The sequence below is a fragment of the Momordica charantia genome (genome assembly GCF_013281855.1).
Source record: "Momordica charantia cultivar OHB3-1 chromosome 4 unlocalized genomic scaffold, Mcharantia_2.0 BLBB01000004.1, whole genome shotgun sequence".
Taxonomy (NCBI): Eukaryota; Viridiplantae; Streptophyta; class Magnoliopsida; order Cucurbitales; family Cucurbitaceae; genus Momordica; species Momordica charantia.
Genome location: NW_028275162.1, coordinates 25,408,975 through 25,435,424, shown reverse-complemented (window position 1 = coordinate 25,435,424; position 26,450 = coordinate 25,408,975). Strand labels below are relative to the sequence as shown.

General features: G+C 35.7%; 3 protein-coding genes across 6 annotated transcripts; 2 read left to right on the top strand and 1 right to left on the bottom strand.

Annotated features, from left to right (window-relative positions):
- Window positions 1-869: 869 nt before the first annotated feature.
- Window positions 870-4,542, bottom strand: LOC111006355 (uncharacterized). Of its 3 annotated transcripts, XM_088123348.1 has the most exons (5): window positions 3,520-4,540; window positions 2,224-2,709; window positions 1,554-2,066; window positions 1,171-1,292; window positions 870-954 (listed from the first exon to the last, which is right to left on the bottom strand). In XM_088123348.1, exons 1-4 carry the CDS (start codon window positions 4,072-4,074, stop codon window positions 1,212-1,214), a joined length of 1,635 nt encoding a protein of 544 aa, XP_087979474.1. In that variant the 5' UTR covers window positions 4,075-4,540; the 3' UTR covers window positions 870-954; window positions 1,171-1,211. The 3 variants fall into 3 exon arrangements, with proteins under 3 accessions (XP_087979474.1, XP_022133938.1, XP_087979475.1); XM_022278246.2 differs by having other exon boundaries at window positions 870-1,292; XM_088123349.1 differs by lacking the exon at window positions 2,224-2,709 and having other exon boundaries at window positions 870-1,292; window positions 3,520-4,542.
- Window positions 4,543-5,975: 1,433 nt separating this feature from the next.
- SVR1 (pseudouridine synthase family protein) lies at window positions 5,976-11,147 on the top strand. Its single transcript, XM_022277803.2, has 10 exons — window positions 5,976-6,576; window positions 7,604-7,683; window positions 7,761-7,861; window positions 7,941-8,013; window positions 8,140-8,233; window positions 8,337-8,385; window positions 8,707-8,857; window positions 9,131-9,187; window positions 9,992-10,047; window positions 10,589-11,147. Exons 1-10 carry the CDS (start codon window positions 6,099-6,101, stop codon window positions 10,647-10,649), a joined length of 1,200 nt encoding a protein of 399 aa, XP_022133495.1. The 5' UTR covers window positions 5,976-6,098; the 3' UTR covers window positions 10,650-11,147.
- Window positions 11,148-15,447: 4,300 nt separating this feature from the next.
- MRH2 (Armadillo/beta-catenin repeat family protein / kinesin motor family protein) lies at window positions 15,448-26,299 on the top strand. 2 transcript variants are annotated; one of them, XM_022278384.2, is made up of 21 exons: window positions 15,451-15,898; window positions 16,814-16,914; window positions 17,194-17,316; window positions 17,531-17,716; window positions 18,437-18,658; window positions 18,730-18,892; window positions 19,039-19,188; window positions 19,477-19,565; window positions 20,282-20,494; window positions 20,632-20,766; window positions 21,504-21,683; window positions 22,242-22,421; window positions 22,877-22,990; window positions 23,062-23,190; window positions 23,266-23,404; window positions 23,545-23,637; window positions 23,802-23,927; window positions 24,527-24,652; window positions 24,851-24,994; window positions 25,076-25,204; window positions 25,779-26,299. In XM_022278384.2, the coding sequence occupies exons 1-21, from the start codon at window positions 15,658-15,660 to the stop codon at window positions 25,910-25,912; spliced, it is 3,117 nt and encodes a 1,038-aa protein (XP_022134076.1). In that variant the 5' UTR covers window positions 15,451-15,657; the 3' UTR covers window positions 25,913-26,299. The 2 variants fall into 2 exon arrangements, with proteins under 2 accessions (XP_022134077.1, XP_022134076.1); XM_022278385.2 differs by lacking the exons at window positions 25,076-25,204; window positions 25,779-26,299 and having other exon boundaries at window positions 15,448-15,898; window positions 24,753-24,969.
- Window positions 26,300-26,450: the final 151 nt, after the last annotated feature.

Here is a 26,450-nt window from a genome sequence, read left to right as displayed (position 1 = left end):
AACACACACAGGAACAAGGGCAAAAATCATTTGGATGATGTTTATCAACATCTCATGAAATTTCAAAGATGGGATTGTGTAAACAACCAGCCCACTTTATCAAGCAGAGATTTATAACCATTTCATATTTCCCAGAGACTAGGTCACAGGCAATAGGTTTGAAGGAGATAAAGACATGGGAAGAGAAGAAAAAGAGAGGAAATAGATTATGATATCCTTATAAGAAGCTTGGTAATCTAATTAATAGAATCGTAAGCCAAATTTCAGGAGGAAAATTAATGGTAAAGTATTTCAGATATCCAACAAGAATCAGACGGGACTATTTAGGAAGCAAGGCAGGCATAGACAATTCTAAAAAGTATGAACACTTCAATTTGGGTAACGTGTTCGAGTGTCGAATACGTATCAGACTCTTGTTAGCTCAATAGATATGTGTCACACACGAGTTGTAGAAAGTGAAATGAATTCGACATTTGTTAGACATGCGTCTGAACACTTGTTAAGCATAAGAAATAGACAAAAATAGTAATATATGACACAATAATAAATTTTGAGGGTGAAATACATCAAACTCATTTTTTTTCCAGCATTAAGACATTTAGTTTCCTTAAAAATGATATATACTTTTTTTTAAATTTATATTTTAATAAACATGTCCTTGTCGTGTCTGTGTCTTAGTTTTTTAGAAAATTACATGTCACCGTGTCTCGTGCTCGTATCCTTGCTTCATTGAGACAGGATGAATAATGTAGGGAACTATTTAAAGAATCCTTTCAAAATAATGGTATTAGAATCTATTCAAAATAAAATTGATCATAATGTGCAAAAAAATATTTCGAGAGATGGAAAATGACAAACCATATGGGGTATGAAATGAAATAGTCTCGTCTCATTGATGGAGGACATAAAAATTATCCGGTGAATGAAACCAATTGTGAGGGAGATTTCCGTGGCCTGTTCCAATACACATAACAAATCATATATTATTCTTCCATTCTCAATGGTTGAAGAGAAACTTTCTTTTTCTTTTTCTTTTTTTATCCTTTTTTTTCACTTTCATGAACGTTTTGAAAGGAAAATTTTCATCTAGTCCAAACTGAGAACTCAGCAAGGACACCAGTCAATGAGCAAAAGAAACAAATTGCCAGAAAGACATAACTTCCGCCTTACTTCATAGTTCTTCAACATCAAACCTCATCAGAAGTCAAGATTTATGGAGCAGAAATGCTAAACCGAAAGCCAGTTTTGCCACGATCGTGCTCTTGTTGCTTGAGTATGTAGTAGAAGTTACCCTGTTCATAGAACCAGGCTAGAATGAGTAGCAAATACAAAATAAAATCAAAAGACAATCTAAGACAATATTTCGGGGTGGGTCGTTTTTTCTGTTCAATAGGAGAATTATAACGAGGAAACAGAAGTCCCAACTTTATACTCGATCCGTAAGGACCACACACCTTATCTTTAGATAGAAAAACAGATATCAGAACCAGGCCAACGAATAGTATAACAGAACAACGAAACACACAAATCAGGGATCAGGGATCGTGACTGACCTCTAGGCGGAAGAGTCTTGTTGGAACCACAACTCCAACTCCTACAGAGGTACGAAAAGTTTCCAAGAACTTCTGAAAAGAGAAACTGCGGAACTCATTCTCAGTCAACTTTGCAAGGTTCCCTGCCCCAGCAAAAATGTGTCCGTGGATTCCATGTTCTCTTAACCAGCGAATTGGGAGGTCGAATGAAAGATCAGCAAAAGCAGTGACTGCAAGATCCCCTCCAACAAAATCCCTTCCAGGAGAATCATTGTTTTCACTATTATTTTTATCTTTCACTTCACGTCTTGGCTCAGTAGGCCCCATCCCACGGGTCTTAAATCCCCATACAGTTGTTGGGCCTCCAATGGTGCATACTGGAGAGAAATCACCACCTAAGAAAAAGCGTTCCGGAAGGGATGATGGCTTGTTCATGAATCCATTACCCCAAGGAAGGACAACGCCGGCAGAGATTCCAAAGTTCATGGCAGCACGGTCAAAACCAAAAGGAACGGCATAACGTAGATCAAATTCCTGTTAAAAGATGGAAACAAATAATTTTACTCAGCATTAAAAGAAACGGGTAGCATGGTGTACAACTATGAATGAATGTCCAACAACAGACGAGGTACAAATAGGCTTGGGAAAGTCTTATATTGTTACAAGAAAACCAAAAGGAAATGAAGAAAACCTGGCGCACGAATCGCAAGCTCCGATGATCAGGTGCAAGGCCACCGATTTGACTAGTAGAAACAAAAGCGTATCCTCTAGTCGGCCTCACTACTGAATTCCTCTTGTCAACCTTAAAAGTATATTTTAGAGAAGAAAGTAAACTATGTCCAAGCTGTCTCCTTATTGACCTAGATGCCATTTGAGAAGGGTCGGTTATGGTGCGCCATCCGAGGTTGTATGCCAAATCATGATACCTTGTTGAATATAGGCCAAGTGAAAGACCTAATGACCGCTCTTTGTAAGATGAAAACTCCAACCAATCTTGGGAAAGTAGGGATAGCCGTGCCACCAAAGGAGTCACCAATTGCTTCAGCCTTGGGAAATAAACACCGGCACTTACCTCAGATGTTTGGTTAGGACCGTATGCCAAAGAGCCATCCCATAAATCCCCATATCCAAGCCAATTTTTATACTTAACAGAACCTTCAAAAGTCCACGAACGAGCCTACAAAAGCATTATACTACTTCAAACTTCCCACTTGAGATAGCATGCCAAATAGTTCGTGCATAAATTCCACAATTAAACAGGCAATAAGCTTATCTTGGGAAATCATAGTCCGGACAGAGGAATCACACTTCAAAAAAGTAACAGAGTTCATGAATTCAGAACTGCTAAATGATATGTGATAAGCACGAAAAAGTTCAAATATCCATAGTTACAAGATTCGGTGCCATGAAGTACGACTGAGACAATTGATTTAGACAGGTATCAGAAAATAATGACGAGGGGAAAAAGTTTGTTTTTACATTACCAGTGACAAACAAGTGTGCTTTGATTACATGCTGACAGTGTAATTCTTCTTCTGATCTAATTCAATACAAAACACTCCATAGTAAACTGAATAATGAATTAGACAACCGACTATTCTGAAGACGAGAAAAGGGCGTAACATACCAATTCAACAACCTTAATGTTCCAGAACAGTTTGCAATGGGTTTTATGCACAGGTAGCAGTTACAAAACACAGGGCGTATACAAGCAGATTGTTCTCTGCCTGGGAAACTTACTTTTAGGTTCTAATTTACAGCAAGTCCTTTATGTCTTATATTAGAGAATGTAATTTACATTTCTGGAAAGGAAACCACGAGAGGCACAGGCCGCATAAAAGATGGAAAACCATTGAGATTTATTGGGGTAGACAACTATAGTAAAGCACGTCATTTTCCATTATTTAGCAATAATTTATCAACCAACAAGCCATAAATTCACGCATTACACACAAATATCTACACATACAAAGAATAAAAATCCTACCGCAGGTTTTGTGTAAGCACCGCATTCACCAGAGAGAGGGTTGTTCGTCTCAGCGACCTCGATAACAACATTTGCAGTACCAGGGAGCTCCGGCGGGCCTGAATCAAGTGTAATCTTGACAGAGTCAAAGATCTCAAGCCTCTGGAGCTTGGCATTGGCTACGCCTGCCGCCTCCAGCAGCTCTTGCATGGTTGAGGCGTTCTTAATAGCCTCCACTTCGGCTTCGATTAGAGAATCCTTGGTCTTCGTGTTTCCCTTGATCAAAATGTCGTGAACCCGAAGTTTGACATTCTCCTTCCTCATTCGCTCAATCAGGTTCTCTAACTTGGACCTCTGAGCAATCAATCTGGAGGCATCCGAAATATGCTTCCTCGGCAGCGGTCCTTCGTCAATTTCATCCTCGTCTTCCTCGTCTTCTTCCTCACCTTCAACTTCCTCATCTCCATCCTCGGCTTCTCCGTTGCCATTTTCGAAATCGGGAGGCTCTCGGTCTCCTTCCTCCTCCTCGTAATTCGGCCTAACAGGACCCTTTCCTACTTCCTCAGAGTTTGCCATTTAAACTATGATAAAACACAGCGAAAATTTATCAATTCTCGAATGAACTTACTCGAAAATTCTGAAATGAGCCCGATTCCAGCAGTAGTCTTGACTCTTCGCTGTGGTTAAGGAGTAGTTTTCTTAACTGAAATTGAATTCTGCGTAAATGAAGGAATATACAATACAGTTCTAGCTTGAAATACAACGCCGCATAATATTGGGAACGGTGATTCAAGAAAAAAGCAATGCTGCTTCAGCGAACAGTGATTGATTCTTCAGATTGAAATCCATGAAGTGAAACGCAAAATAACGGGGAGAAAATGATGGTTGATCGATCTGAATAAAGAAATATGCTAGGGTTTCTGATTGAAGCATCGGCAGCCGTACTGGTCCGGCTCGTAGAAGAAAGCGCGCGTGAACGCGACGCGTCTGAGTGAAATGTTTTGGGGCTCGCGGGTAAAGAGATTTTTGGGCCTCCGGCCTTCCACCATACGATCAAAGCCAAAGGTAATAATCCCTTCGTAATTCAGTTTTTTTTTTTTTTCATTTTTCTTTTATTGTTGTTAAAAAATATTTTGTTGGTGTATATTTAATCTAAGTTTAAAATATGCAATAATTTAATTCCTATCCGAAAAATGTCCATTTTTATTATGTAATGATTTGATTTGGTCCATTATTGGTTTTACATATGTGTCAAGTCCTAGTAAATTTTAACAACAATTATCACATGAAAACGAAATCATTATAAATTTTTAGCTGCACAGACTAAACTATCGTATGCTAAATTTTGAAGAATAAATTGTTACTTCGAGTACAATGATCAATTGTGGGTGTTTTTTTAATATATATATTTAACCATCGTGGAGTGATGAGATTGAAGTTTTAACTTCACAAAAACATAGCTGATTGTTGTTCATTTGATTATGTTCGATTTTGCATTCGTACTTAAAAATACCACCAGAAGTCACGACCACCAAGATACACATAGTGATTTGATCTCTTGATCACCTATTTTTTGAGTTGTTGCAAACTACCCGTTGATTATAAACATGGCTACAATTAAATATAACTATAAAATTGCTACCTTCAAACTAAACAATTGCCCATCTGAACAGTTCAACCGATTAAGGTAACTATCTCCGATCAAGATATTGTGAGTTAGAAATTTAAAACAGCATGTGGGGTAGAAGTTTTAACATGCGATATTTTAGTCGAATATATGTCTGAACCAATTGAATTATGTTCAGATTAACATTGATAAAATAAAATGAGATGCGATGCTGTGGACTATAACACATGATTTGAATGTTTGTGGATAAAAGCTTAGTAAGCACAATAGTTTGCATTTATTTTTTCTTGAAATATTAGTTTGCACAACTAGACCTTATGACATGTCATATATGAATTGGAGCCTCAAACACAACAAATGTACGGAGAAGATTATCGACGCGTAATCTACTAATCACGATTTAATCCAACATACATGTCGTTTTACTATGTCCAAACTAGTATTTTTCTTTCGCCACACCTGGTTAAATCACTCTACAAAAGATCAAAACGAGCATGAATCTCTGATTAAAGTAGGTTTGGAATCACAATGTAATATCATAAAAATTATTTAATTTATAGTATTTTTTAATTCCACAATCGAGGATTGAGAGATATAGGCAGGTTTAATCGGTAATTAATTAAATACAAAATATGTCACTCAAAAGCATAGATGAATGCATAAAATCCGATCTATTAAACTACCTATTTTCAGTGAGCTTGAGAAAAGGAAAAAAAAAAGAAAGAATGCATAAGATATTAATTAAAGGACACATTATGTAAAAAAAAAAAAAATAATAAATTAAAGGATAAATGTTTTAATTGCGTCAGCTTTGCTATCGTGAAATAAAAGAACAAAAATCAAAATCCAAAAAAAATCACCAATAGAATTGGTAGCCTCAAGTTCAATCGTGTTCCTTCTCCAATCCGAATGGTATAAAGCAGTGACGAAGCCGCGCGCGAAGGCAGTAAAAACTACCAGAATTTCGATTCCAATGGCTTCCTTAGCCGCAGCACTCTCTTCACTCTCCATTCTCTCCAAACCTTCCTTTATCCTCAACCCCATTCGCGCCATTCCTCGCATTTCCTGCTCTCTCTCCTCCAATTCCGCTCCCAATGCCTCCTCTTCATCTCCGTTGGAGTTCAATATCACATTCGCGCCCCCAAAGCCGAAACCCAAATCCGAAATCCAACACCCATTTCAGTTCATTGATCCAAACACCGGCGGTCAGCTCTTAATTCCCTGGATTGTTCGCGGCGAGGATGGCAACCTCCAGCTCCAATCGCACCCTCCTACGCGGTTCCTCCAATCCATGTCGGAGGCTGAAACCAAGCCCAGGAGGAAGAAGGGTTCTGCCGATAAGCGCGTGCCTGAACCACCCCCCAAGCATTCCAAGGCTGCCCGGAGATTTTACAACGAGAATATTAGGGACTCGTCGCAACGTCTCAGTAAAGTCCTTGCTGCTGCTGGAGGTCGTTCTTCTGACTTTTGATAACGTTTCTGTCTTTTTACTTATTGTTGTTTGGCAGTTGGTGCGGCGCTAGTCGTCTTTCCTTGGGTTATTTTTTGAAAAATGTTTAGTTATACCGATAAGGAGTTCTAGAAATATAATGGAAGGAATATCTACTTGTAGTTTAGTTAGTAATGTGGCGACACGCCTAGATGCAGAAGACGCACTTGTGTTGGTGTAAATCCATGCTTGAGATGGCTTTACTTGGCCCGAACTTCAAACGGTCATCCTTTGATATGAGCTCTAACATAGGGTCAATGTACAACTATACTTCAATCAGAAACAATGTCAAAGGCCCCCAAAGAACCAAGAAAGAAATATGATTGGAGCTCAACATCGTCTATCACGCAGCCTTCTTTTGTTCTTGTTGTCTATGCATACTTTTTTATTTTTGCTGCTTAGTAGTTAGTGCTCAGTTACTTGCTGCTTGTTTGGCTTATGTTAAGGGTAATTCTTCTCTTTGAGCTTCATTTTTCTTAAAAGTAGTAAGGTGGACTATGTAAATTGACATGTATTGTAAAAGTTCGCTTTCGTGAGCAATGACAAATATGACTAAATATTTCTTGTATTTATCCTGTTTGACCCTTTCGGAGGTGTGAACATTTGGTTTGAGTTTTTGTATTTAGATACGTAGATGGAGGATGTGCCCTATTTTTATCCTGTTTCTCCATCTACTTCATTCATGGTAGGAACTTAAGTTTGAATACTTCTGTGGATAACATGTTATTTCTAGCTAGTCTCAACCAGGTTAAGAAGACTGGGGATGAAAGTTCAGGTGTTCACCATTTGGTTGAGTTTGTAATTATAATTTCCATGAACTAAATGTTAAGTTGTAAGGCTAGGTACATGATCCTTCTCTCGTGTTTTATGGTTTCGCATTGGTCTTGGAGTGTTCTGTTTTGTTTTCTTCTCCAATGTCCTGTATACGTTAACTATCATGGTCCCAGTAAGATCTCATAGTTGGTATTGTCTCCTCTTTTGTTTGTCAGTGGCATCAAGACGGAGCAGTGAAGAGCTTATTTTTGAAGGCCGTGTGACTGTTAATGGTTCTGTTTGCAATACTCCTCAGGTCAGTTGGCTGTACCGTGTGGGTTGGATGGATTTTTGTCTTAACCACGAAGGAATAAATGATTCACATTTCTGTAGACTCGGGTGGATCCTGCAAGAGACGTTATTTATGTGAATGGAAATAGGCTCCCCAAGAAGCTGCCACCAAAAGTTTATCTAGCCTTGAACAAGCCAAAAGGGTTTGTCACTTAACCTCTGCGGTCAATTTTCCTCCCCTACCTGTGATTCCATTGCTAATTTTATTTAATGCTACGGCAGGTATATCTGTTCATCTGGGAAAAAGGAATCGAAGTCTGTGATAAGTTTATTTGATGATTATTTGAAGAGTTGGGTATGTTGAACCTACTAATCCATGTTGTCTTCAAGCAAAAGACTAGAAAGGAGCGGTGATCTTGTGATCATATTTACTCATGAAATATCATTTGCAAGTTATTCAACTAAAACTTTTTATTTGCAGGATAAAACATATCCAGGACAACCCAAACCACGTCTGTTTACTGTTGGCCGACTTGATGTTGCTACAACTGGGTTGATTATAGTGACCAATGATGGTATGTTCTTTGACAAACTAATCATCGTTGCCTCCGTTTTTAGGATTTCCATAGAAAAAATTCGGAGTTAGAAGGACAAAATTAACATTGATATTTCTTTCAGGAGATTTTGCTCAAAGTATCTCGCATCCTTCATCTGGCTTATCGAAGGAGTAAGTGATTGCATTTTCTTTCTTAACTATGGCTGAGGTATTATAAGGTTACCTACAAAAATAACTTTTGAAATAATTTCCATGGAGTAATTTAAAGATCAACAGATCAACCAAAAACTCCGACATCATAGTTACCTACTGTGTACTGACCATTTCAGGGATAAGGAATATGATACTGATCCTTTTCTTTTGTTCTTTTTTCCCTATAAAAAATTCAATTAAAGCATTTTCTTTTCTTTTTTTATGCTTCCTAATACATAAATTTTTAAGTTTTTGAATGTTGTGATTACTAAAAATACCAACATCTGCACATAACTGTAGATACATTGCAGCAATAGATGGTGCTGTTAGTAAGCAGAACCTGATAGCAATCAGTGAGGGAACAATAATTGATGGCGTCCATTGCACCCCAGATTCTGTGGAGCTGCTACCGCGACAGCCAGATGTATCAAGATCTCGTCTGCGTATTGTGGTGCGTTAGTCCATCCATATTATACTTTTTGAATCTCTATGCATTCTCAGCTCATTCATGCCTTCTTGTTTGATCTAATCGATCTTGAAGTTATGATTGTAAAGACCTGCAACATCACTTGCTTTTCTAACCTGAATGTTGTTGGTATTTATGTTCTCTTCTCTATAATTTTCGATGCTATGCAGTAGTCTGTGTGGAAGAAAATATACTAGTACCTTTTTTCTGCTCCCGGTGCTTGTTACAGCTCCGGACTAACTTAATGTGCTTTTGCAGGTACATGAAGGAAGGAACCATGAAGTTCGAGAACTTGTAAAAGCTGCTGGTCTAGAGGTTAGCTTCTGACTTTTTTTAAGATGCTTACCCTTTACTGTTACACTTTTCCACCAGTCTACAGAGATGACCTTTTTTCCACAGCCCTATAAGATAGAAATTAAGTAATACTATACCACTTTTTCTTAGTACAGTTGGTTGTGCTGTTAGCTACAACTACATTATGGCAATATTTTGAACGGGCATATTCTTCCATTGCATTTTATTCAGATAACCTTTCAACCCTTCGGTACATTAATAAATTAAAATTTGTTAGTCTGAGGGAAAATGATGGATGCAGTGGCTAGTTGGGACTCTATGTGCTGCTTGGGACATTTGGCTAAAAAATAATAGAAAGGTTTTAGGTCACAAGGTGAAGGAGATATACTGGAGGTGGGATTTCTGGTGCACTTTGCATACCTTTGTTTTCTGTAACTAGGGATTCATGTAACTACCATCCATATATGATTACTAACATTGGGGTTTATACTTGTAATCATGTTCTATATAGATTTTGGGTTTCATTTTCTTTTTGGACGGTTTTATTGTATCTTCTTGTTCTCATTTGTTCCTCTGTATAGCAGGCCTTTCTTTCCTTTCTTTCTTACGTTCATAGTCTTAATGGAAGTTCTGTTTTCTCTACAAAAATAAACATGTATTTACTTACATTTGAGAGAGAGGATCACACGAACACACACAAGGGAACAGAGAGAGAGAGAGAGAGGACCTGACATCGAGGGAGCCTTTTTGGCTACCATTTTAAGTTTTGGTTCTATTCTTTGGTTCCTGTCTGCCAAGTGTAATTTCTGAATTTTATTGTTCCAGATTTATTCATTAAAGCGTGTAAGGATTGGTGGCTTCAGACTTCCATCTGATTTGGGGTACTTGCTTGTTATGATACATCTTTGATCCTTTTCCTTTTATGATAAATTTATAATTTTTTGAGAATGGGTATAGAAATCAGATTACATGATTTACTCGGCAGTTCATTTTTCACATAACAGAAAACAAGTAATATATATAAATAATTTCTTATGTCTTGGAGTGGTTTCTTTATTATTTTGCAAGTACTTATTCACAAACATTGGTGAATAGTAAGTGTCGGTGTATTATATCATAATGATATCAAACCAAATGAAAACGTATCTTTCCCACTGACTGAACAAAGAACATCTTCGAAGTTTATCGTTGAAGATAGTTTTTTTTTCTTTGGTTAGATTTAAGACAAATTTAATTTTCAAATAAGATTTATCACAAAAGGTTTTAGCTGACAAAAAATAAGTTTTCTTCCCTTCTCCCAAGGTGAACTGTGAAAATGCTTTAACGAGGTTTTAGCTGCAACTTAGTTTATTTATGAACATGGGTATTCAGATAAATGCGATGTCATGTAGATTCATTGAATCTTTTTCCCAATAATTTCAGGCTTGGAAGTTATACTGAACTAAAGCAAAGTGACCTGAAGGCAATTGGATGGAAAAGTTGAGTTTCTGATAACTACAGAGTTGTCCATAGTTGTTAAAGCTTGACTATGCCAGGAGTGATTTCAGACATACCACCTGCATGGAAGCCATAGTTCTACTCTTGCTGCTGGGACAGTATATGAACATTTGAAGATGCTGGATACTGTTTACTCCAGCTCACGCTTCACATCATCGCCACTGATTATTTACAACAATGCCTGGGCAGAATATGTCAGTCAACACTGAAGGTGCAGGTTATCAAATTTCAACCTTCAAAGTTTTCTACCTAACGTGAATGAAGCGCAACCCCCTTCTATCAAGGATTATTTTCATCATATTGTGTATTAGACTGAATAGTACAGTTAGGAAAATACAGGTAGTTGCAGTTATGCTTTGTAACAGAATCTTGCGTTTCTCCCTCCTCGTTGAATGAGAGTGTGGGAGAGTATACTAATGCGGTGCTTTAATCCTGTAGTCACTACTCATATATGTCTTCACATTTAATTATTTTCTTTCCTCAACTTCCTTTAGCCATATTCTGCTTACAACCTCTTCCAGCAGATGCATGGGATCAGGCATTGCCGCACAGATGGGGTTTCTGTATTAAGCTCATATATCTTGTTTTAGCAAGGAAGCACCTACTACTGGTTGCGAGTTCAACGTGCTCTGCCTTTGAAAGCTTGTAGGTTAGAAGGTAAGATCCTTTATCGACAATATCCTTTCGTTTAATTCGTCTGTCTCTTGCATCTGTGTGCATACGACACAACATTTAGTACCAATTTTCCCGGTGGCTGAAGGGATATAATTATCATCGCACGAACCCTCCGACTGGTTTTATGTTCATTATACTGTGCGTCATTAATACTTAGGTGCTGAATTACTTGACATTTGATTGAAGTAAGTTTATGTTTAATTTGGTTCATATATCTGCATCATGTTAAACTGAAAAACAGGAAGAAGAATGCTAGAAAACAGGACTTAGAATGGAATGGAAGAGGTCAAGGACTCAAGCTAGATGAACAGTATGGAAATCTGAATACAGCTAAGTAGGCAAGTCCAAGAGCACAACTGCCTGGATCTTAGCCTTGTAGCTTAGCTAATTCAGTCCTGCAATTCAATCTTATGAAGATCTTTGTACTTTCTGAATTAACTTGAGATCTGGGAAACATAAAACTCCAAAAGCATAACTACCTAAATTTTAGCCTTGTAGCTTAACCTTCTATTCAGTTCTGCACTTTATCCATGGACTATCTGAAATAACTTGAGATCTGGGAACATTGTTTTTGTCCAATTCCCACAAGTCCAATATCATAACTACCCAAAATTTAACCTGTAGCTTAACTTTCTATTCAGTTTTTCACTTCATTTTTTTTATTAAGATCTATGCACTATCTGAAGTAACTTGAGATCTGGGAACATGGTTTTTGTCCAATTCCCACAAGTCCAAGTGCATAACTACCTGAAATTTTGCCTTGTAGCTTAACTTTCTATTCAGTTTTTCACTTCATTTTTTCCAAGATCTATGCATTATCTGAAAGAACTTGAGATCTGGGAACATGGTTTTTGTCCAACTTCCAGCTTGCACCGACTAACAAAATTGCCATTCATTGTCAGCAAAATGAAGCAACAAAAAACAAATGGACAGCAGAGCCTCACCTCTTCTACAGTACGGCCAGAATCTTCCTTCAGACTGACAAAATGGATATTATGCAACCGTATTTTGGTACATCCATTAACTCAAACTCCAACAGGTACGAGGTTTGGTTATTCATTTTAACCTTATGGGTTTTTACTGAAATTGAATAATTACTTGCAGAGATATATGGATTACTATGGACCCGTTTGATAACCCTTTCGTTTTTATTTTGTGTTTTTTAAAATTAAGCTTATAAACATTATATCCTTCCTTTGTTTTGTCATGTAGTTTCTATAAACATTTTCAAAATCTATATGAAATTTTGAAAACCACAAAAAGTAGCTTTCAAAAACTTGGTTTTTTTCTTTTTTTTTTTTTTGAAATTCAGGTATGAATTCAAATATATTTTAAAGAAAGGCGTAAAACTTACCAACAAAACTATACAAAAACAAGCATGATTTTTTACTTAAAAACAGAAAATAAAAAATAAAATGGTTATCAAACGGTCCTAAGGATTGATTTAAAGTAGAATGATAAAAATGTTTTTAGTCATTTAAAAAAAACTTTTGAGAAGTTATTTTGAAAATACAGAAAGTTCTTTTCTAAACAAAATTCGAATTGGCCAAAGAGAAGGCTTACTTTGGTAGAGTTTGACATAATTTCTTTTTACTGTAAGGGGAAGAGAACAGGAGACGTCTGAAAAAAAAAACTTGATTTTCTTTGAACAATGGAAATAGAATAAAATAATTGATTCAAGATTTGGAATATTATTCCAAAAAGGTGAAAGAATAATCTTTTGGCTTCCAATTTTATTCTCTAATGCCTTTCACGCACTTCATTGCAATGAAGCTGTGAAAAGGAGATGAAAAAGTTTCTCATTATTTCCTTTTACTTCCATAATGTCGGAAAGAAGGCAAACTTTTTTTGAGAAATGAAAGCCCTTTTCTTCTATGAGTTAGTGGAAAGATATATTATTTAAAAAAAAGTCCAATTACCATTTGTGTTTGATTTTGCTTTCATAAATAATATTAGTGAACCTCGCGGTGATATTGACATGACGGATACTCTCAGACTCGTAATACCATAATTTTTTTTACTTTGCTATTCTCATTGTCATAATCTATGGTCTAAGTAAGTACTAATTTATTTTGGTTGAGAGTGATTTCTCAGCCTGATTAGATAGTCGTTGAATATGCTAGTGATATCCAACATGTGAAATAGATGCATAACGATATTGTATCTATGCAGAACATAGTTGAAGAATTTTGAAAGTACTAGAGATTCATAAACATAATTTTCTCGATCGATTGAATGATTTTTATTTTTATTTTTGATAATTTCATTGTATTGAAGTTATTGCAATTTCTTATTATCCTTCAATAACTCACCCTGGGTCGTTTACGAGTATAAATATTCCATTAAATGTCAAACAATAATCTCCAACAAGAAGGATCGTCCTTTTTAATATATGGTGAGAAAACATAGCATGTGATATATACTTCATACTCAATTTCGTTGTAAAATCTTTGCAAAATTAAGTGTCCCCACAACATTATCAATGGGTTATGTCTAGAGGTCCCTACAAGTTCCACAAGTAGACATGGATGCACCAATTATTGACCTCAACTTTCAAAATGAAAATGAATAAATCTTGCCCTAGAGCTATAGACCTCACAAGGGAATGCAACTTTGGGAATTTTGTAGTTTTTGTCAATCATTAATTTTAGAGGCTATTTTGGGAATAATGTTGGCCGCTTTAACGCTCATGCTTTTGGACTTGTGTGGTCGCCCATGTATTATTTTTCGTCCAATAATTCTTTGACGAGATAGAACTAGAAGGCTTGTCAGCAATCAAGTATCGTTGTTATTTCAAACTCATTATGGTGAGTACCGTGCCAAATAGAAGCAGATTGATAAATAAATTTAGATTTTGGATAATGGGCCAAACTTGAATCTTTAGTATTTTTCTTGTTGATTATATTTGTCTATTATTTAGGTAGAAGATGTTCGTCCATGGTTATCAATAAGGCACCTACAAAAAAGGGAAAAATAGTGCACACACAAATTGAAGAGAGGAGAAAAGTGGGGAAGGAGTTAAAAATTCCCATCTAATGTAAGCAAATGGTAGGAAAAAAAATGAAAAAAGCTAACGTGAATTTAACTCAACCTTATTGATATCTATTTCCAACCATTATGTTGTGAGTTCGAATCTGTACACCTCCATAATGTTGTACTTAGAAAAAAAAAAGGCTAAATTACCAAAGTACCCTTAAACTTTGTCATTTGTTAAAAAAATACTCTATTCATCTCAAAAGTTTTAATATTACCCTTGACATTTCATAAACATTTTAAAAATACCCTTTAAGCAAACACCTGTCAATATTTTGAATGAAAAATTGACATGGTAGAATATGAAATGACATGATAATTAACGTAGAAACTTGTCTAGAACGATGTGACATATAACATAGAAAAACGCATCTACTTAATCTAATAAAATGCTAAATCTAACAATGTTGCCCTATACATCAGAGTTTAGAATGTTAACTAATTCTATTTCTAACAATAACGTCCTCTAAATTAGAGCAAACATTTATTTATATGCCACATTGTTGTTCCAGACAAGCTTCTACTCTAATCACCACATCGTTCTAAATTGTGTCGTATTAACTTTCCTTCAATAGTATTGAAACTTTTGAAATGATCTTGATGTTTGTTAGAAGAAAGGGTAAAATTCATGAGTATTTTTTTTAGTATTAATATATCATTGTTTTGAGTTCGATTGATGAATGGGTTCAAACCATGTTAATACTAAAGATATCATTTGTTTATTAAAAATGAAATATAATTGAGTAGTAACATACGTATGATATTAAAATTTTGTGAGATAAATTGAGATCGCGTAAGCTAAACATTAAAAAAAAAATTGATTTAAAATTAAAATTTCCTTAAAATACATTTTGGCGTCAGTATAAAAAAATAAGCAAACAAATTAAAAGGCGACAAAGAGAAAATACTTTTAGCTATGATATTATAAAGTCTAAATAAAAAAAAAAAGAAAAGGGAAGAAATATTGTTATTGGTTGCTTTGGAGATTGAATTTAAATGGCATTTAATTTTAGTCAAATAATAGTGACAGTAATTGAATAACTATAAATTTTAATTTAATAAATAAACGCTGCCGCCCCAAACGTTACCCAATTGCCAACGCGGGAACCAGTTCCTCTCTCTTTCTCTCTCTCTTCCTCTACGTGCCGGCCTCAACTCCTCCTCTGCTCTGGCATTCTGATAATGGATTCGTCGTTCTGTAAATGTGCGTTCGATTCTCGGATTTTCGTTCTCTCTGAAGCTTCGAGCTGTATGCTCTGATCAGAGAGAGCTTGGTTTCGAAGAAAATGGCTATGAATGGCGGTGGTAGTGCTTTCAGGTCTTCTATGAGGTCCGAGAGGCAAGGTGTTCATCACCATGTGCCTCTTTCTCCTGCTCATAGCAGCTCCTCTGGCTTCTCCATTGCTGCTTCCAAAAGTGTTGGTCATGGACAGAGTGTCGTTTCTTCAGCTCGCGCTAAGGCGTCCCCTACTTCTCGACGCTCTCTTACTCCTAATTCCAGGTCGCATTCGTTTGACGCCGACGAAGGTCGTGATTTCTGTATTCCTCTCTCTAGTAGTTTCTTTGATTCCTCGGTTTGGATGCTTGTCGTCCTGCTCTGTTCCTGACTATGTTGTTTCGGTTCAATGCGTGTTCTGTTTGCTTATGCGTCTGCTTCCTCGGGTTAATGGTATCTTTATATTTTAAATGAGTTTGAGCTCGTGCATCTCAGTTCGTCGCTGTATGGGCAGCTTCGTGGATTCTTTAGGGGATGTGATGTATGGAAGTTGAGCGAGAACGGATTTTTATCGGAGGCCATTTTGTTCACGAAGTTAACCAAATATATAAATAGATAGTTGAGGAAGCTTACAAACTTGTTAGCGTCACAGTTCGAAGTTGCAGTTATGTGCATTCCTTTTGTTATTAAACTTTGTTCCATGTAGCTGCTTGCTTTCTTGCGACGAGATTAGTACGAGAATGGTTAGTATGCCGGATGTCAAATTTAGAGAAGGTGCTTAATAAACTTGTAAATCATACAATGGTTAGTGTGTTTTCTTTGATACAATCATTTTGGAAGGGCTAATTACTAAAATTAACATACAAATATTGACATATTGCGATGACTGTATCTTAAATCATTCTGAAGATATTTGGTTACGTTTGGTGGGAAAACAGTGAATAGCCCCCTGCCTTTGGTGGAGATGAGTAGGAATAGTATTTGAACAAGTTTTTAGCTTCTCCGGAAGATATGTTTTGGTCGTTGTTTCTTTAAAGAGGTTTGGTTCCTGAAAGGATTGTCTTGCATTTGTAGGAATAGTGTTTGAACAAATTTTTAGCTTCTCCAGTAGATAAGTTTGCTGTTTCTTTGAAGAGGTTTGGTTCCTGAATAGATTGTCTGACATTTGTGAAGCTACCAAGATATAAGGATCACATTTTGAAGTTTTTTGCACGTGAACTTAATAGATCCCCAGAGGGTGAGAGTTGCTGTTAGAGTTCGACCGAGAAATGCTGAAGATCTCCTTTCTGATGCAGATTTTGCTGATTGTGTTGAATTACAGCCAGAGGTGATTGACTACAACATAATTACAAAATTATTTCATGAAGAAGCTTATGTATCCATTATTAAGCTGGAGCCCCTACTTTTTGACTCGGTCCATTTGTATTGGATCAAAAATATTTGTGAGATCTGTATATTTATTATTTATAATATCAATATCTTATCTACTCATCATCAAGTAGGAGTTACTAATGTGCTACCAAGTCTTATTCTTACTTTATTATCTATGCGAGCCAAAACTATGGGTTACCATAATAATTTTATTTTCTTTTATTTCACTATGTAGCTGAAGCGGTTGAAATTGAGAAAAAACAACTGGAGTTCTGAGTCATACAGATTTGATGAAGTTTTTACTGAATCTGCCTCTCAAAGGCGTGTATACGAAGTGGTAGCAAAACCTGTGGTTGAGGTTAGTGACTGATAAGTGATGTCATTAATAACTGCTTAATTCATATTTGATATGTGAATGTGATTTAATTTTCATAGACATCTTCTAGCTGCTTCCTGTATCTGTGGTTCTTCTTGTTGAGTTGTTGTATAGATTACTATTTTTTCATCTTTTAAATCTGTACAAATTATGCTAGTTGACATTTATGTTAATAAATTTCATGTACTTTTTGCAGAGTGTGCTAAATGGTTATAATGGGACAATTATGGCCTACGGTCAAACAGGAACTGGCAAGACTTATACACTTGGAAAAATGGGTAAAGAGGATGCATCTGAACGTGGTATCATGGTTAGAGCTTTAGAGGATATAATTGCCAATGTATCTCCTACTTCAGATAGCGTGGAAGTTTCCTATTTGCAGGTACAGTGCATATTGTGCATTTATGAATGGTGATGCTCGGACTAATTTTTGTGCATCCAATTACTTTGATGGATTGACGCATTCTTTATTTTCTTGAGCTTACTTTAAAGTTTTACTTTTGGTTGATTGGTTTAGGATCAATCTTGACCATTTAAATTTGTTTAGGTGAGATTAGAGATCTGTAAAATGTTAGAAGAATATATATAAAGCTTATATTTTTGGATGGATGAAGTCCACAAAGTTGAGCAGCTATTGGATTCTCGCATAGCTTGTTTAAAAATATGGATTTATGCTAGGTAGAAAACTGGTTGAAAATCTTCTTTGCTCTTCATATTCCAACTTTATAACTTCTTTTGAAGATTCTTGAGCATTTAAAATGATGCAACATATTCTAACGGCACTCTTAACTAGATCTCTAGAAGTTTAATTCTTGTAAAAAATTAAGAATTTATTATGAAATACGTCGGCATACTTATATGCTTAAAAGAGAATTCTAAACATTCAATTTTTGCTCCACTATTTTTTTATGGGCCAATGAACTGAAAAAAAGAAGAAGAAGAAGAAAATCCAAATTCAAAAGAACAAACTGAATCTCTCCGTCTCATACGTGTTGGACACAAGCATATTACCACGGCCATGCTTAATTGCTTTCCATTAGATTCCAGGTTTTTCTAATGGTATATGGACAATCAGAACTTATTGTGCTCTATTTCTTCTCAGTTGTATATGGAATCTATTCAAGATTTGCTCGCTCCTGAGAAGGTCAACATTCCTATTAATGAAGATCCTAAAACTGGAGAAGTATCAGCTCCTGGTGCTACTGTCGTCAAAATTCAAGATATAGATCACTTTTTACAATTATTAGAGATTAGTGAGGCTAATCGCCATGCAGCTAATACAAAACTGAATACAGAAAGTTCACGAAGTCATGCAATCCTCATGGTTGGTATTCAATGGGACGTTGGCTTTAAATTTGTAAATAATATAAATAATTTATCAATTCATGTTCATAGGTTTATGTACGAAGGGCTGTCAGCAAAAGAATTGAAGATAGGACTATTTCCCTAGAGAATGACAATGCAGTTGATGTTCTGGGTGGTGATGGCATACCCATTGTTCGGAAAAGCAAGTTGCTTGTTGTGGATCTAGCAGGATCAGAAAGAATAAATAAATCTGGTTTGTTACTTATTTTGACCACTACCAAGCTTTTCTCAGTTTCTTTTAATGCTTTTTTAGTTGATCAAATTACCATTTACATGGTAAAACTATGTCACAAGAACAACTACTTTGACTTGTCTTTTACTCGTTCCTTTATGTTGCAGGAAGTGAAGGTCATTTACTTGAAGAGGCAAAATTTATTAATCTTTCTCTCACTTCCCTCGGCAAATGTATCAATGCATTGGCGGAAAATAGCACTCATATACCCACCAGAGATTCTAAGCTTACAAGACTACTTCGTGATTCATTTGGAGGTTTGACTTTGGAAATCTTGTTCTAGTTTTCCCATGACCAGTTTTTAATAATTAAAAAAAACAATATCAAGCATCTGTGAATATAAGAGTTTCTTCTTCTCTCTTAATGTATCCTTTACTGTTTTGTGTTGTTAAAATCTCCTATATTTAAATTTGCATATTAAATTGACAAGTAAATCAGTTGATCAAGCGATATGTGTTGGTGTCTTTTGCTTTCTTTGTTTATGTTATGTTCTCAGACATTCTCTCAATTTGCTTATGAACTAATGATAGTTTTAACTCTATTAGGTTCTGCCAGGACTTCTCTCATTATAACAATTGGACCATCTTCACAGTATCACGCAGAAACTGCTAGCACAATAATGTTTGGACAACGTGTGAGTTGGATATGTTATTGTTTCTTCTCTTTCTTCTCCATGCTATCATCATTGGTGTTTTGAAACCTTTTAAGGAATAATCCCTCGGAGATTGTTCACTTTTCGTTAACATAAGCTCTCATTTCTTTTACTTTCTCCGTGATAAATTAAAGATTCTGTGGTGGTAAATTATGTATTTATGGTCCAGCTAAGTTTAAAGCGGTCTCAGTGGTGCTCGTTTTTACATTTATTTAAGGATTATTCTTCTAGTATCATTTGTTCTTCTTAGAATGCTTTCATATTTCACTAGTTGTAATTTTTTTTTTAATTTTTGTCACTTCGAAGTTTGTATCTTTGAACATTTTTATTCCTTTTCACTTGTCAAATGAAAACTTCGTATCTTGTTAAAAAAAAAAAAACTTATGTATGTGTAGTATATTCTGAAATAAATGATTTATAGATTTTAATGAAGTGCTGACGACTTCATATTTTCTTTTGGAATGGAGACAAGAAAAGAGCAAAAAAAAGCATCTGTGTACAATTTGCTTTATGTTTATCTTTTAGAATCTTTAAAATTTTTAGAATTTCAGTTGGTATGTCTTTCCTAGCCTTTAATTTTCTAAATGATCAGAGTGTATTACCTCTGCTACCATTCTAATCATTAATCAGAATGTTTTGCTTCGTTTCTATATTTTGTTTCAGGACATTAACAGGCTGCTATTTTGTTCTTTTATTAGGCAATGAAGATAGTGAACATGATAAAACTTAAAGAAGAATTTGACTATGAAAGTTTATGCCGGAAGCTTGAGAATCAAGTAGACAATCTCACTGCAGAAGTTGATAGGCAGCAAAAGTTCAGAGAAATTGAGAAACATAAACTGGAAAAGCAGCTGAGAGATTGTCAATCATCCTTAGCTGAAGCAGAAAATGGTTTAATTTCAAGGTCTGAGGTAGCCATCTCTCCTCTTGAATACATTTTCAAATTAACTTTTTCCTACCAGTTTTTCGTTTACCACTTTAGAATACTTATATATTTCAAGGGTTTTCTCTGGTTCCGAGAAATTTGTTCTGATGATGTTTATTTCAGTTTCTAGAGAAGGAGAATACCCGAATTGAAAAGGAGATGACGGATTTATTAACTGAATTGAACCGTCAAAGAGATCACAATGACCTGATGCGTGATAAAGTTTGTGATCTGGAAATGAGTTTAGAACACAGTAAGGTATTGTCAATTCTGAGAAAGAATGTACAACATCTTTTTGAACGTTTTGAATTTGAAACCATTTATTTTTCCAGTTTAACGAACTCGTGCTTCATTGTGTTATGTGGCATATTCTGTTAACCTAGCGTATGATGAATGGTGTACTAAACGTGCTTACTCTTGAATAGTCATTATCTAATCACTAAAAGATAAAAACAAGTCAATATCTGCCTATTAATTTTAGCCACAAGGATGATCAATAGGCTTAGTTGAAAGATGATTAGATTACTTATCATGGTCTTACGGTAGTCAATCCCGAGTTCAAGCCTTTACTATTGAAATTTCTTGTACATGTAGTGTCATTTGAGTCATCTGTATCATTAATTGATGTGGGTGAACTATTTTGCTTCTTATCTTGGGAGTAAACTAACGCTTTGTAGTTTGTGGACATCTAAAGCGTTTGGGATCAGCTGTATTTTAAAATTAATATTAGGCTTCCTAAAAAGATCAATTTCTATTCTGGGCTCTACTACTGCTTAGTATGGCGTATATAATTCACGATAAGCACCTGTTCTTGTATCTCTACTCCTCATAGTGTGCTTTGCGGGAAGGTCTGGAAAGTGGAAAGATTATAGACCACATTTTGTGCATTGCCCTTTTACCTGGAGGCTGTAGTCCATAGGAAGGATGTGCTGTGCACCAAAGAACTTAAACTCTGTGGTCATGAGAATTGATGGTCTCTTTTTGTGTACTGGCAGCAACATCAACTTGAAAACTATACGTATCAGAAAGTTTTGGCTGATACCACTCAAATGTATGAGAAGAATATAGCAGAATTGAAAAAACAGCTGGAAGTCGAGCATGTTCGCTCTGTCAGCGCCAAGGAAGAGTTAGAGGTGATGAAAAAGATTTTATGCGATCACAAAAAGTCAATGCAGGTCAGTAAATTTAGCGGGGTCTTTACTGTCTTTAGCTAAATCTTCATCATTACTATTTTACCATCTAGGATAATCAATATTGTCATATTTTATTGTGAATTTGGAATAGGAGCTAAATACTACTGTGACACATGCACGTAGTCGTAGCTTTTGATCACAAAGTTTTTGGTTGTAAGATTAGGCATTTTTCTATTTATGTTATAATCATGTTTGTTCGTTGCTTCTTTTTATCTTTTTGGTTTCTACTTGGTATTCATAAATGTTTTTGAAATTCTGTTTTTAAATTGAAAATGTAAACAAGGCGGCTCCAAATATTTATGATATCTTTTTTATTTAAAAAATGGTTGTCACATACATGAAATCATTTGACCGCTTGCAGTTCCTTTTTCCTTCAACATTTATACTTGATTGCTATCTTCCTTACCCCTCTCTCCTTTCCCCCTTCATTGGAACTGTAGTTGGCCTTAGTGCATGAACGTTGAAAACGATAATGTGGAGGGTTGATTTTCATTGTTTTAAACATCCAGTAGATTTCTTATTCTCCTTTGCTGTGAATAGCATCATGAAACAGAGAATTCAGCATATAAGAAGGCACTTGCTGAAACCACTCAGAGATACGAGAAGAAAATGGTAGAGCTAACGAAACAATTAGAGGATAAGAATGCCCACATTGAGGTTATGGAAGAACAGTTGCATTCGGCAAAGAGCTGCTTAAGTACTCATCAAAATTCAATGCAGGTTAACTTCTTTCTAAGATAGTAAACTATATTATTTGACCTTTTGTTAACATCATTACAGCTTCAAAAAGAATTTTACTCCATCTCACACTCTCTCCTCCCCTTGATGAATTGACATCTCATATAAAACATGATTTTTAAAAGCGATTCTTAACTCAAGAACAAGAATCCTGCTCTGTGCATGTCATCGATCCAGTTTACGATGAACTAGTCATCATTTTACCACGTCTAATGATAGTTGGAAACGTTCATTGGGCAAGGTAGTGCCGAAGATCAATTCGGTTGAAGCCTCTTTACCTTTCTGCATTATTTGGTTTTGGTTGAGCCTAAACATATTAAGTCTCATTCTTAATTTAAGTTCTAATGATACGCGTAGGACAAATGATTTAATTGAGACCAAGTTCTTCTTGCCATCATCATTATCATACTCATTTGTTTTGTTGGATGTATGGGTAGGAAGAGATCGAGGAACTCAAGGAAAAGTTAAAACATTCATGCCAGTTGCATGAAAATACTCTCACTGAATTTCAATGCTTGAAATTGGAGCATAAAGATCTAGCAGAAGGGAAGGTAACCAACTAATTTGTAACGAATTATTGTTAGTGGATGACGAGTTGTTTAAAAATCCTATGTTTTCTTAGGAAAAACTGAAGGAAGAACTTCACATCATGAGGCAAAAACTTCTATCAGAAGAGAAGCAGAGGAAGGCTATTGAAAATGAATTAGTTCAAATAAAAAGGACTGTACCCACGAGTGAGAATGATTTTGAGGTAAATTTTGTCATACACTTCCCCCATATCACAATCGTTCTAGTTCTTTATGGTTTTCTGATTCATTGAACACAGGATAAGAAATCGTACATAAAGGATAATATACAGAGAGAACCTTCAAACTTGGGAACTCCCTTGGGTTTACACAAGACGAGTCAATTGAAAGAGACCAATTCTGGTCAACGTGCAACAATTGCAAAGATATGCGAGGAAGGCAAGATGATTGTTAGTAGACTTGTATTATGATAAAATGGAAAATTGCTATGAACTTGTACATTCTCGAGAATTTTTTATTCTAATATGAACTGAATTTGTAAACTATCCTGATGAAAATTTGTCTGCTTCAATATCCAGTTGGTCTTCAGAAGATCTTACAGTTGTTGACTTCCGAAGACTCTGATGTCCAAGTCCATGCTGTAAAGGTGGTGGCCAATCTTGCTGCTGAAGGTGTACATTCATCTCCTCGTAATCTCTGTGTAATAGATTGGTGTCTATTCGGTTTGTCAAAATTTCTTTCTGGGGAATTGTTTTTACCCCTCAATGAATCGTCGCTGATGCATTAAAAGTTGAGGATGTTTGTATTACAATCTAATGGTCTTCATATATTTCAGATTCAAATCAGGAAAAAATCGTAGATGAAGGTGGCTTGGATGCTTTGCTTATGCTACTGCAGTCATCTAAAAATATGACAATTCTCAGAGTGGCTTCTGGAGCTATTGCAAATTTAGCAATGAACGGTAATTCTTTGGCCAAATTTATTTGCAAACATAAAAAGTAATCTGCTGCATTTACTTAGAACTATGTGAGATGTGCAGAAGTCATAGGTCTCAAAATCTTAACATTTTACGTTATTTTCATTCATAATGAGAAGTTCGTTTCTTGTTAAAAAAAAATTCTTAATATCCATTAAACAGACGGCAGGCATTGTCTATTCCGCATGCAAAAATTATCTGAGTGTTGCAAGTTATGCGCTGTACACTCTTTACAATTTCTACTTAGAAGTTCCAAAATTTCAAGGTTTAAGGTTTTGGTACCCGACATGGTCGATACACTGTTTTACCTTGGAGCTCCCTTTCACCTTTTTTCCCCTTATTTTTTAAATGAATAAATTAAAAAAAATTTGCAATTCTTCTTCCGATTGATGCAATTGGAAGAATTTTTTGTCCCTCAGCTTCCTTTATATCCTTGTGATCCGGTATAACTTTGTGATGTTAACGAGAACTTAATGTAACATAAACACTAATCCTTATTGATCTCTACACATAAAATGCAGTCATACACTCATACTTAACAATTTTCAACTTTTTTGTGGGGTGGCGTTGTGGACTTTACTCAGAAAGGAATCAAATCGTAATAGTGAACAAAGGAGGTGGCCAGCTACTGGCAAGAACAGCATCCAGAACAGACGATCCTCAAACCCTTCGCATGGTTGCTGGTGCCCTTGCTAATTTATGTGGAAATGGTAAGCTCGAGGTGACAATGCTCCACCTTGTCCAACTTTTAGAACTGAGAATCATGTTTGGAAATATTCTGAATTCTTAATAATTATCCTGATACTATAGGCCACTTTTTCTTTCGTGGAGCAGTCCTCTAATAGAGAATTTTCCAGGATACCATGAAAGAGATTCATAATTTTTTATACTGAAATTTTCGCGAACAGAAAAGTTGCACAAGATGCTAAAGGACGACGGTGGTATCAGGGCACTTCTGGAAATGGTTAGATCTGGAAGTAACGATGTTATTGCGCAAGTTGCAAGGGGAATGGCAAATTTTGCCAAGTGTGAATCAAGGGGAATCGTTCAAGGTTTACCATATATTTTTGCTTATGTAATTTGTATTGTTCAGAAACTGCATCCGCATTTTCACCAATTTCCCCTTGTTGCAGGACGCAAGAAAGGCCGTTCTCTTCTAATGGAGGATGGCGCCCTTACATGGTTAATCAACAATTCTCATACTAGTTCTGCATCAACTCGGCGCCATATTGAGCTTGCCCTCTGTCATTTAGCGCAAAATGGTAAGACATAATTAGGCACTTATAGAGATTCTTAATCACTCAAATTGCGGTATCTGGTCAGTCTGAAATTTTGGATCATTTATTGTTAGAATAATATTTAGGTGTAGTTCGTAGGTATCTTCTCCTCCTAACCCCTATTAAAAAATTGACACCTAGCACTTAAATGTTATTTTTGTGAAGAATAAAGAGCTCGATTCTAGATATAAGGCTGCCAAACAAATTCTTTCTAGCCCAGCCTTGTTTGATATATGCCACTCCACTTTGCCTCTTCAAGTTTTTTTGAGTTCGTTAAAGTTACTCTCCGTACCATATCATATCGACCTGGTAGAATCATCAACTTTTGACGAGTTCACTCCCCAAAATTAAGTCTAACAACAGATCCTTCTGGCATTCTATGCCTTGCGTCAGTTCTTTGGTTTGGTATGGCACTGATTTTGAAACGCAACTGAATTTAGTAGCTACTAAATAGTTTCCTCTCAACTGAGTGAAATCCAACATGAATCCCAATATGTTCCTATGTAATACTGTAGTTTTTATAGGTTATCCACAGCTAACAAACTAAATGTATTGGCAGAGGAAAATGCAGCAGATTTTGTATCGAGTGGAGGGGCGAAAGAGTTGGAGCGAATATCGTGCGAATCGAATAGAGACGATATCCGCAGCTTAGCGAAGAAGATGCTGAGGCTAAACAGCACATTTCAAGCTTAGATAGAGGAGAGAAGAGAAGAGAGCAAGATGTACAGGACTGAAGAATGTTTTGAAATCTCATAAATTCCTTGTCTGTGCATTCTGTTTTGACCAAGAAAAGAAAAAGGAAAAATGCAAGATCCCGAGTTTTAACAGGGCTAATTGTTTCCATAAGGATAAAACTATGGTGAGATGTAAAGAATTTTAATTTCCACTCTTAATTACAACTTGTGCTCAAATTTTCTATTTGACAGCACCCCATTTGTGGGAGGTATTAAAAACATCTACTGGTGAATTATTAATGTAGTAGCTATACTTGTAATGCAATATTGGATCTAAATATTCTAGTTAAATTATAAGTTTAGTTTGTGATTGTGTTGTAATAAATCTATAAACTTTCAATTTTAATTTTGTGTCTTGGACTTTATGTTATGATTGATTTGACATTTTTTAAAATTCCGAAACTTCAAAAAAAAAACTTTTAAATTTTGTATTTAATAGAACTATATTTTTAATTTTGTGTTTAATAGAACTGTGAATTAAAAAAAATAAAATGGGA